At 35.7% G+C, this 12137-nt stretch overlaps 2 protein-coding genes across 2 annotated transcripts; one reads left to right on the top strand and one right to left on the bottom strand.

Moving 5' to 3' along the window:
- Window positions 1–2112: 2112 nt before the first annotated feature.
- lhb (luteinizing hormone subunit beta) lies at window positions 2113–4214 on the bottom strand. The gene is made up of 4 exons (XM_022220459.2): window positions 4162–4214; window positions 3988–4061; window positions 2983–3101; window positions 2113–2468 (listed from the first exon to the last, which is right to left on the bottom strand). The coding sequence occupies exons 2-4, from the start codon at window positions 4052–4054 to the stop codon at window positions 2235–2237; spliced, it is 420 nt and encodes a 139-aa protein (XP_022076151.1). The 5' UTR covers window positions 4055–4061; window positions 4162–4214; the 3' UTR covers window positions 2113–2234.
- Window positions 4215–7245: 3031 nt separating this feature from the next.
- Window positions 7246–10818, top strand: LOC110970208 (cytochrome c oxidase assembly protein COX20, mitochondrial). The gene is made up of 5 exons (XM_051959757.1): window positions 7246–7318; window positions 7403–7458; window positions 8383–8497; window positions 10163–10226; window positions 10350–10818. Exons 2-5 carry the CDS (start codon window positions 7426–7428, stop codon window positions 10495–10497), a joined length of 360 nt encoding a protein of 119 aa, XP_051815717.1. The 5' UTR covers window positions 7246–7318; window positions 7403–7425; the 3' UTR covers window positions 10498–10818.
- Window positions 10819–12137: the final 1319 nt, after the last annotated feature.

Raw genomic sequence — 12137 nt, 5'->3', positions numbered from 1 at the left:
TCGTAAATCCAACAAGTCCTCAAATTCATACGACCACATCGGTCGTATGTAACGTGCACCGGAATACGACCCATGAGAGCGTATTTACGTTAGCGCCCCTACGGGGAAAAGGAACGCATTACGGGATTTAATTCGAGAAGCGGCTTTTCCCTCGCGAAACGGCTTTTTCCTCACTTTCCCAGCACAGGTTTAGGGTTATGGTTAGGATTTGGGTTAGGGATAGGGATAGGGATAGTGTTAGATCAATTTTTGTTCATGGTGACGTTTCACCTGCGACACCGGAGTGTCGATATTTACTCAACCGCCAGAGGTCACATAGTCAAAACATAACACTTGGTCGTAATACGGGCGTATACAGACGACTTATGTGGTCGCTTTTCGTTTGAGGACAGGCTGCGTAAATCGAGGACCTGCTGTAAACTAAATATAACCAGATACAGAAACAAACGGTCCTGGGTGTGGGTCATTCATTCATTTAGCTGTCAGCTTTTTATCATTGGTAGCTGTGTGTTCTCGCCCAACCAACCAAAGAACTACTGCTTAATTGGAACTTTTTCATAGAAAACTGCTGCTTATTCACACTCCCATCTGCACTGTTTTCCCACCTTAACCTGCATCTACTTATTCAATTAACTCCCCCAGTACTTTTACCTCCAGTTCATCATGCAGCCAGATTGTTTTTGAGTTTCCTTACCTTCGCGTTCTAACAGTTTTTGTTCTGTCTTGTTTTTCCTGTAATCCTCCCCTCTTCTCATTTCTTAGTTTCTACAATCTTGATTCTTCTTTTTCGTTCTTAGTCAGAACATGAGGTGAAAGAAGTTGAAGGCAGCAGGCCTTTAACAAAATAAGACCTCCTTGCAGCATCAGTTAAACATAATGTTGCTGTTGCAAAATATGGTACACAAAGTGGTAAAATGTGATTAAAAACATCCAAATTACATGCTTTTTGACACAAAAATAGCAGTATACAAATAGAGGGATATATATTGTGATTTACTGATGTATTTTTTCTACACATCTCTCATTCCTGCTGCTGCTGACATTGTTTATTCCAGCTGTGTGGCACCTCTTTTAGATGCAGAAAAGACAACTGCAAAGGAGTTAAACACCTGTGCATCCATGTTCATAGCTTCTTTCTCAGATAGATTTTAAATATTTGACTGATTACCATTTGCACATAAAAAATACAGAGGACAGAGGAGATGAGAAAGCAGCTAAAACCTTCAAAATCCAAATCCTACTGAACATGCAGAGAACATGAGGGCACTGTTGTGTTGTGTTGTTTTAAAGAGGCCAAAGGTACACAGAGGATATTAGATTAGGGCCATGTTGTCCCTATAGTGACTGCTGATTGGCTGTTGGGCTGTGCCAGGCCTCTATATTCATTGGTGAGTAATTTGATTTTTATTTTCTGGATAAATCAATCAGTTATGTGGTCTAATAACTGTCAGAAATTGGTGGAAAATGGTGATCAATGTGTTACAATACCCTAGATAACGTCCTCAAATATCATATTTTTATTTTAACTATCAAATAGGAGGAAGGATACAGAAAATATTCTCATTGTAGTTGCTAGAATCAGGGACTTTTGACATTTCCTCAAAGAATTATCACAGAAGTTGGCAATTAATTTAGCAACTGGCAGCCAATTGGTCAATTAGTCAATAGTTGCAGCTCTATTTGGCATCTTTTGCTTGTCTTGATGGTATGATTTACGTATTCTTTCACATCTGAAGCCTGATATTCTGTACAGAATAATTTGCAGTCTTAAAAACTATACAGTTTAGCATGTGCAACGTTAATTGAGGGTTTACAATGTTTTGACCATGTTGATTTGGTCCAGATTTAATATTCTAGTGTCCTGGTGCTGCCCCCTGCAGGCTGCTGGAGGTTATCAGTAATCTCAGTGAATAACCATATTCACCTTTCATAGAAGTCTCATGAAATGGTTTTATGTTATTTGTTTAGTTATGGTTTTATGTTATTCTATCTTTGATCTGCCAATGGGACTTGAGATGGAAATTAGCCGCATGGCTATAATCTCTCCTATTTACATGAAAATGTACATTATTCCGAACTGTTCCATTTTAAAAATAAATAAATGAAATGAAATGAAAATATTCAGAGTGTTTAATCCTTAAGTGTATTTGCACAAGACACAGAAACACTTTTACCAGTCTCTACACACTACGTACGAGGTGTTTAAATGTTCTTTAAGCTGCTATTGGATTAGACTAGTAGTAGAAAGGGATGTCATTCATGCAGAAGTCGGGCTGCAGACTCTCCAACGTGCAGTCAGACACGTCCATGGCACATCCGCCACAGTGGCAGCTCAGAGCCACCGGGTAGGTGACGATCGGATCTACACCTGGAGGACAGTCAGGAAGCTCAAACGTTTTGTAGTACAGGTCCTGGTAGGTGCACACATGTTGGAAGACGTTGCTGAACAGCGTCTTGATGACTGGATCCTGGAGAGAAGTAAGAATAACACAACATCACCACACAAAGAGGATGTAGACAATCACAGAGTCAACTAAAAAGTTCAAATATCAGCTACTCTCAAGTAGAAAGCAACTAAAGCTCAAAAATCTGAAGAATACAAACCAACTGAATCCAATTTTGAATCCACTTTCAGGAGTCCTGTTTTGTAAATGCAGATTTATTGTCACGCTATCATGAATCGGTGGGATTTTTGAGAAGTGTGCATCCATTATTCATGCAAGTTTTACCTTTTCTTTCACTGTTATCACACATGAGACGGTTTTGGTGAAAAGACCTCAGAAGACAGCCCCCTCCTACCTGAACTCTCTCATTAAAGTCTTCAATCCCTCCCGCTGCATACAACCACAACAGAGCCTTAATGTGTTTTTCTTTCAGACCGTAGCTGTTTCTCCCATTAAGGAACCAAATTAATTTCATTTTTCTTTCACAGTGACTCTCTTTCACTTCATTTCTCTCCTTTTGCTTCCTCTCCAACAGTACCTTGGTGACACAGTGTCCGCTGCAGATGGTGGTTTCCACCGGGTGACACCGAGGACATCCCTCCTTCTCCAGAGACACCGTCTGGTTGACGAGCTGGCAGAACGGCAGCTGGAAGGCAGCTGGTTGTGGAAAGTGTTAGAGTTTGGTTAAAATATTAATAATGTAACATTCAGAGAGATTGAGAAGTGAGGCTCTTATTCCATGTTTTATTTTTTTATTTGCCAACCCTACTCTAATCATAGTAACAGGGTTGCTAATCCATGCTAATGTGACCTTTTTCTCAGCAATAGAAGCTAGATGTTTAGCTAGCTGTTACTGCTGACCAAGAGGACAAACTGACTGATGGAAAATACGGTAGTAAAGAAAAAAGTCAAAAGAATTTCTCTTGTCCTGATAATATGCATAACCAGGTTGCATGAGGTGGAGGGACACATTCAATCACAGCTGATACTGATATCAGTAAATGTTATGAAAGAAAACTATATTTAGTTGGTTGGTTTACTTGTTTGCTATCTGCAGACTTTAATTTGAGTCTTGCAAATACAAAGATGGATCTTAAGCGTTTAGAGAACAAAAAAATTAAACTGTAAATCAACACAGTGTACAACTGAATTTGTAATGTGATTACAAAAAAGGACCATTTAAAAAAAAATGTACAAAGTTATTCCTAAATAGGCTGAACCTGTGGACAAGATAAATGATGCATTTGTTACAAATATCTGGTATAAATGTGTGACTTTTTTTCCCCATTATTCAGCTGTAATTCAAGGTGTCTGAGTTCATCATGTAAGAAAAGGTATCTATTGATAGTCAGTGTTATTAAGTGTTTCATTGGTTGAAAAGACCGAGTTAATGCTCTTTTGCTCTATAATAGAAAAATATAATATAAAAATAAAAACATACATTTTTCACAAAAAAATGCTGAATTATTAGGAGGAAGCAAATTGCTTTGTGTGAAAATATTTCAGTGTAATTCTGTCATAAGTTAAACTCTGTTCTCTTTACCTGCTGGAGCCAGTGGCCACATGGAAGATAAAGCTCCCAGAAACAAACTCAACACCAGGGGCAACATCTCTCTGCTGCGGGGGACACTTAGTCAGTTAATCAAAAATTCAATTAACTATGATATGAAATAAATAAACAACAGTCAGAGAAACATTCAGATGAATCAGGTCTTACCTCTGTGCTGTCTGCAGCAGTGCTCTGAGCTCAGCCGACGCTCAGTTTTTATATCAGCAGGAGTCTGGTGTCCAAACAAGCTCAGATTGAATTTCACTGCTTCAGTCCTGATCACCTGTTTTTGTTAAAAGGAAGACGCACGGTCCAGTTTTAAATCTTCATTGATCCAGGGGATTAGCTTGTATCATTTTTACATCCTGTTACACTCTCATCAAGTGGAAGGCCCTCAAATATCGCTTTTCACTGGACATTTGGGGGAAATTTATCAATAAATAGAAGTTATTCTGGTAAGTTTTATTTGCTTATTTTAGTCTGTTGTTTGTTATTTGAGACCAGACGTCTTGCAAATATAAAGAAATATCGGGAAAATGAAAAAATCACCTACTGTAAATGAACAAAACACTGGAGAAAATACCCATCTTTGCTACATAAAATTCAGTAGAAAATATGCAGAATAAGTCCTCCTTTCATGAACTATGTCAGTGGATGTGACTGTTATGATTTTCTGTTTGTTTGGGTTTTTTTTTTTTACCCAATTTAGTTCTGTTTGCTAAAGGAAATTTAAGTGAATTAATACAAGTACTGTGTTTAATTGTCTTTTATAGTTAGTGTTTATTTGACTTGTGTTTACAGCACCAAAAGTCTAAGTTTTCATGTGTAATTGTCAATAAAACTCATCCAAATTCTGTTTAATAAAAACCTGCAGCACCACGCAGCAGCAGAAATGATAGTAATATGTGCTTCTTTAAACTAAGAGTAATGTGCAGATTGATGGTAAATCGAGACACTTTTACTAAAATATGTCATTAATATGCACAGGAATATATAAAGTAGTGATATTTCCAGTTATATGTGTTGTTTTTAACCAGATTTTGGATGACGAAAGCGACTCTGACAAGTCGCATATAGTCTAGCAGTTAGGATTCCTGGTTTTTACCCAGGCGGTCAGGGTTCGACTCCTGGTATGAGAATGGCAATTATTCCTGTTGTGGAAAGTGAAAGCATATAACACAGGAGTAATAGCATGTAAGCAACAAAATAATGGACATCTGTATAAATTGTACAAAGAAAATGCGGTCTTCAAATATTCAACAGTCACCAAACCTATTAATACTTCAGTTAATGTGCAATAAGCTTGCACCAGGCTGCAAATTTTTTCTTCTATTTCACCTTATCTTTACGAAACTGCATACCTATATCTCAATTTTTAGCCATTTCCCCCCCTCATAGTCTTTTTTCATTGAATTATATATGTCTAACTTTATTTTAAGGCTCCAACAGACTCTAAAGTCTGTATTCTACTAATCATAATAGCTTGCTGTGGAAATCATTTCCATCATTACAGGAAAAAGCAGACTGCCACACGATAATCCTCTGCTGGTAAATTGATCCTGTTCGGTCAAAGCAGGACCACGGTGACACAATGGCTTCCTGTTTGAGACGGTGTCGTTTGGAGCCACATAATTCCTGTCAGGATTAATGTTCCCAGTAGGTTGAAATGACGCAGTTTGACTCGGGTTTCTTTGGATTTCAACTTTGAACTTTACTTTATTTCTTTAAATTAATCAATCTTTTAATTTTCAGCATCTAAATTATCCGCTACACAATGTAAAAGTCAGTATTGATCCCAGAATGACAGTTTCGTTACAAATGAAAGGAAACACAGAGAAGAACATCTGTAGCATTTATTGAATAATAATAATAATCCATCCATCCATTCTCTATACACCGCTTTATCCTCACTAGGGTCGCAGGGGGTGCTGAAGTCTATCCCAGCTGACTCGGGTGAAGGCAGGGGACACCATGGACAGGTCGCCAGTCTGTCGCAGGGCTACATATACAGACAAACAATCACACTCACATTCACACCTACGGGCAATTTAGAGTAACCAATTAACCTCAGCATATTTTTGGACTGTGGGAGGAAGCCGGAGTACCCGGAGAAAACCCACGCATGTACAGGGAGAACATGCAAACTTCCATGCAGAAAGATCCCAGGCCCAAGCCGGGATTTGAACCGGGGATCTTCTTGCTGCAAGGCAAAAGTGCTAACCACCTTCCACTGTGCAGCCCTAATAATAATAATAATAATAACAATAATAACAGAATTTTTAAAAAAATCTGTAAAAATTTTGCTTAATATAACGCTTCAGTGTTGTCATATAAATACAAAATGATATGTTTTGCTGTATTTTTATGCTGACAAACAATATAAAAAATAAATACAATAAAAATATAAAAACAATAAAATAAAATAAAATTTGGGAAAAATAAATACAATTGTCTTTGCCATTTAGGAAACAACAATATAATAGTAAGCATTATCTTAACTAATCATTAATAATTTTACAGTTCTATATAATATATTTTTTTTATAAATAATTAAAATATTGGAGGAACCTATATATAGTGTATAGACACAAACACATTTTTTTTTTTACAAAAACCAAACACACTTTAGCCTGTGTTTGAAACATATATATATATATATATATATATATATATATATATATATATATGTATATAACATATATATATATATATATATATATATATATATATATATATATAAATTATATACATTATATATAATTATATATATATAATGTATATATATATATATATATATATACATTTTATATATATATATATATATATATATATATATATATATATACGTTTATATATATATATATATACATTATATGCATTATATATAATTATATATATAATGTATATATATATATACATTATATATATATATATATATATATATATATATATATATATACATTATATACATTATATATACGTTTATATATATATATATATATATATATATATATATATATTAAAAGCGGCAATAATTCAGCTATAAATTACACATCGTTGTTATATTGACTCGTGTTTCCTCATACAGTTGTAACATATTGCTGTTTTTTAACACCAATAAACAAGTACATCTAAATTTGAAGTAACAAATGAAAAGAGGTTAACATATTGCCAATTAATAAATACAATTTTATGTCATTTAAATATGTTTCTTAAACGTTAAAGTCACAATATGTTCATTTTTTTCCTTGCGTATGTCGGAACCGTCGTGTGTCATCCTCTTCTTTCGAGTCGGCGATTAATAGCGGACGGACCCATCCGGCAGGTATAGCGCATGCGCAAAGGCAATGCACTTATGAAAATGATTATATGAGTGTTTTTTAAGATAAATTGAGCTTCACCTTTACAGAAGGAGACAAACACGGCGGGACAATGGCAGGAGAGGAAGAACAGAGGCCTGATAAGGTAAACATTTAATGTAAATGTACGTTACAAAGTGGGAATACAGTGAAAATTTCTGCTAGCTTCCAGTTTTCAGAAGGTCAACCAAAGCAGTTAATGATAATCAACGGTTAAACTATTTTACTGGGTTTTATTTTTGATTTAAATGAAATATTGCTGTTTAGCTGAGTTATACTCGCGTTTAAAGCTAAAACTGAGTGGATGCTAACACGTTTAACGGACAAGTGTAGGTGCTTGTAGCTGCATTAGGAACTTATTTACGTCTGAGTTGTTTACATTTGTAGAGATGACAAACTCTGGGTTAATTTAACTTTACGGGAATTAGCAGCATGAAGCAAAATTCAAGAAATGTGACCAGATTGAAAGTTTAAGTTATGAGTCAGTAAAGCTAGCTATAGCTAGAGAGTAGAAAACCTCAGTTAGTCATGGTCGCCTCATACCAGACTCTGTTCAAAAATGTAGTATTTAAAGGTTAAATAGAATATAGACACGAAACTCATATCGTATATAGTACCTAAGAGATATTCTAAAATAGTATGTCATCCAAAAAAAGAATCCGCTTAGAAAATATTCACCACAAATCCCAATATTCGACTGAAACATGACCCTACTTATTTGCTATTGTTACTAAACTCCAAATGTTTTAGTTTTGTCTTTTTTAGGTGTAATGTGTAACTAAAAACACAGCTTGTATACAGTATATTATTAATGAAATATATTTACCTCTAGTGCTAAACCGTGAAGACATATTCCATGCCATGATTTGGGAATTATTTTTGCTATGCACATAAAAATGTAATCAATGCTCTCTGGACATCATGCACAGATTTTATCTTTTCCCAAGTTAAATAACACAGACTAAGAGAGATAAAGATGGTAGGAGTTCTTGTGAGGCTTTATTAGCTACTTCTGTTTGTTTATCTTCAGGGTTTTAGGTTGATGGGGATCCTGGATGTCCAGAAAACTCCGTGTGCCAGAGAAGCCATCTTGCATGGAGCTGGAGGCTCACTAGCTGCTGGCCTGCTTTACTTTCTGGCTACCAGTGAGTTTTATTTGAGTCTTTCACCTTTTAATGACAATAATATTGATAATAATAGTCTTTATTTCTATTGCACCTCTCAAAACAGGAGTTACAAAGTGCCTTACAAAAAATCTGAACTTCTTTTCATGGCCTGATTATACGATAAGATAACCCTTTATTAATCCCACACTAGGGAAATGTCCAATGCTACAGCAGCAAAGACAACAAACCAAAATATACATAAGCACTAGTTCTAAAAAATAACATTATTGCACAGATTTTTTTGATGAATAGAAATACTGATAGAGTACACACTGGAGACTCAGATGGCTCAGGTTGAGAATAAAGTTTACTCCTATCAGGAGAAGTGATCCAACAAAGAAACAGATCATGTGCTAAGCCAGTACCAGCTCTTAGGATTCTCTTTGACCTCCTGGTATATATTGGGTGGGGAGGAGTGTCATATTTATATTACAGCCTAACATTGGGACATCTTATCTGCTCAGGCACGTCAGACTAAACAATATCTAATCTTGACCAGGCCAGGTAGTCCTGATTTATCTTCTTCTTAGCATCTGTCTTTCTCAGAGCCATATTAAAGGGAGAGAAGGCCTCAGTGTACTCAATGCCTTAGTTCAGTCGAAGCAAATAAGAACAGGGCTGATTTGAGGGGACCTATAGGATCTACAGGATGATTTAAGGTGACTGTAGTTGACAGATGTGACCTGTATGATTTTCTGAGATGTCTTCAGCTAACAGCTATGAGGAAATACTTTAGCAAGGGGAAAGAGAGTAGTTTTTCCTTCACAGCACAGATTGTATATAAATAGAAAGAAGAGGTAAATAGCATGTATTCTATTGTATGTGGAGAAATAAATATTGCACAGGGTTTTTAAAGTGCAAAATTTTCATAATTCACATGATATGGTAGGATCTCACCCAACTGTTAATGTACGCATTTTAGAGAATCTCAAAACATTCTATTTTATGTCAGTAAATTATGCAAAACCTCTTGGTGTGTCAAAATATTTTTAGGGGCCAAACTTTGATTTCAGTCCCTTTGGAGAGAAATTAAATTAACGGACAAAAATTTCAGTTTCAATTGGTCAGTATTCGGTTATTTTCTGGATTTTATTTGAAAAAGTTTTAAAATTCTGATGCAAAGTTGTAATTTTACAAAATCGGACCTCGTGTGTACTTCTAAAAACTGCATTTTTACTGTAAAATTACAACTTTTTTGTTTTATTCTAACTTATTTTTCAAAGATTTCAGCTTTATTCTGTCTGAAAATGCAACTTTATTCTCAGCATCCTAGTATTTTCTTTCCATAAGTGCAGCTCTCTGATTATCTGTGATTTTACCTCCAATTTGATGCAATTTATGAACCGTTTTATTTCCTTTCTGAATCATTTATGTCAGTGTAAAAGCATTGACTTCACCAGTTTATTTCATGCTGTCTATGCACATTTGAGCAATCTCTACAATAACTTTGATAACCATCAGTTTTCTGTCTGCAGATCGTATTTTTTTTCCTGACAGGTGACGTCTTTACTGATAAAGTGGTGAGAATACAGTGAACTATTTACAGTATTCACAGCAGTTACGGCGATGTTACAGGAAAGCTTCACACACGTTGGTTTCCTGTGTATTTAAACTCTAAACACCACTTTGTCGTTCTGTCCTCAGGTCGGGTTAAGAGGTCTTTCGACGTAGGAGTTGCGGGTTTTATGGTCACCACACTTGGTTCCTGGTAGGTTTTTAGTACACTTTGACATATTGAACATACCTGTGAAAGTAGATCTTGCTTTTGGACTTGTTGTCACAACATTGGCTTGTTTATAATAGAAACTCTTCCGTGTCTCTCTCTTTCCAGGTTTTACTGCAGGATAAACAACGCTAAACTACGCGTGCAGCAGAGGTTCATCCAGGAGGGCTTAAAGAACAAAGTGGTGTATGAAGGAACGGTTCGAGACCCCACAAAAAAGAGACACCCTCAGGCCCCTCGTGACCTCCAGCACTGAACCTCCTCCTCGTTTTCAGTGAGGATTTGGAGGACACTGTTCGGGTTAACGGACTGAACTGACTCTGACTGTACACATCATGGAAAATACTGAAAACCAACATTTTATGAATCTTATTTTTGTTGTTGCTTGTTGTCAAGGAACTCATTAAATATTGTTTCTGTTTGCAAAATGCCTGTTTTCTCAGTGAAGTGATACATTTGAATGTACCCGAAACTCCACACTCAGTCCCTTATACCCAAAACTTGTACTGACTGGGAGGCAAAGCTGCTCATACTGTGTATCCTACTCTGAAATTAATAACAAAAAATCCTTGGTGTTTCCTGCTTTTTTAAATGCTCCATCCAGCCAATAATCAGGTTAAATTCACTAAAACCCTGATTCCACCCACTCTTTCCTTCTGTCCAAGCATTCACTCGACACATCAGCCTCTATGTAACATCAAAAAAAGAACCAATGTATTGATTTCAGTTTGTCGTTTCACTTACGGACTGAACTGACATTTTTTGTTTTAAGAGCGAGACGTCACTGAAGTATTGTCAAAGAGCTTTGGACTTTATTGAAAACAGCAAAGAAATAAGTCACACTAAATATCTGGGTGTGTCAGTGATGTTTGTCCAGATGTACAGTTTAGCTGAAGGTTTCGTTGCACAGAGAACAGAGCAGCACATTTGGGATTCAGTGTCTAATCAACCTTTGAAAATGTTAAATCTGTGGGCAAATAAATTATAAAAAAGAATGATAACTGAAAAAATGGCCTGAGGAAGTTCATTGCAGAGTCTGATATTCAGCTAATTATGTAAATTCAAGACTTTCCAGTTATTTGAAGCAGAGATCAGTAGAATCAGCAGGAACCAGTCGAAGAAAAGTGGACTTGAATTTCTACAGACTTCAGGTAACAGATCATAACAGTGTACATCTTACTTTATAGAATTATTCACTGAACTTTTGACCAATATGACTATGAAGGTGTCATGCAGCAAAATAACCCTTTACAGCCATGGCCATAAGTTTGGACACAAGTACCATGACGCTTGTGAATTTTAGAAAATACCACAAAATTGTCACTTACAATACAGTACACAACTCCTGAGAACTATATTAAGTTTCATATTTAAAAAAACATCAAAAGAGTTTGGTGTCATTTTGTTATTCTTACCAAATTGGGTTGTGAAAGTACTGCATTTTTTTGTTATTTTCTTCTAATATTATGTTTTGGGAACAAAGTTGTTCCAATTGTTGGAATTTATTGATAACATTATATCCCTTGTTGATTTGTTGACTAATTAAATTGGTGCTGTCAAAAAATATTAGTTATGTTCTGTAATAGACATCAAAACAGACATAGTAAGTCATGCTTTGTCCAGACTTATGGCCATGGCTGTACATCAGTGGTGCCAAACATGTGGCCCGTGGGTGAAAACCGGCCCTCCACAGGGTCCGATCCGGCCTGTGTGTAAAAATGACAGAGAAGACATTAACTGCAAATGGTAAATTTGTAACACTATAAATTTAAAATAATATCTAGACCATGATTAGTTGTTTCGATCATAAAGTAAAATACTATGTTGCTCATTGTTCTTTTGTCATTTTGTGTCTCATTTCTATAATATTTTGTCTTGTTTTTGTTGTTTGTCTGA

The sequence above is a fragment of the Acanthochromis polyacanthus genome, chromosome 15 (genome assembly GCF_021347895.1).
Source record: "Acanthochromis polyacanthus isolate Apoly-LR-REF ecotype Palm Island chromosome 15, KAUST_Apoly_ChrSc, whole genome shotgun sequence".
In the NCBI taxonomy this organism is placed as follows: Eukaryota; Metazoa; Chordata; class Actinopteri; family Pomacentridae; genus Acanthochromis; species Acanthochromis polyacanthus.
The sequence above is the reverse complement of the archived record's forward strand: the minus strand, read 5'-3'. Positions and strand labels throughout refer to the sequence as shown.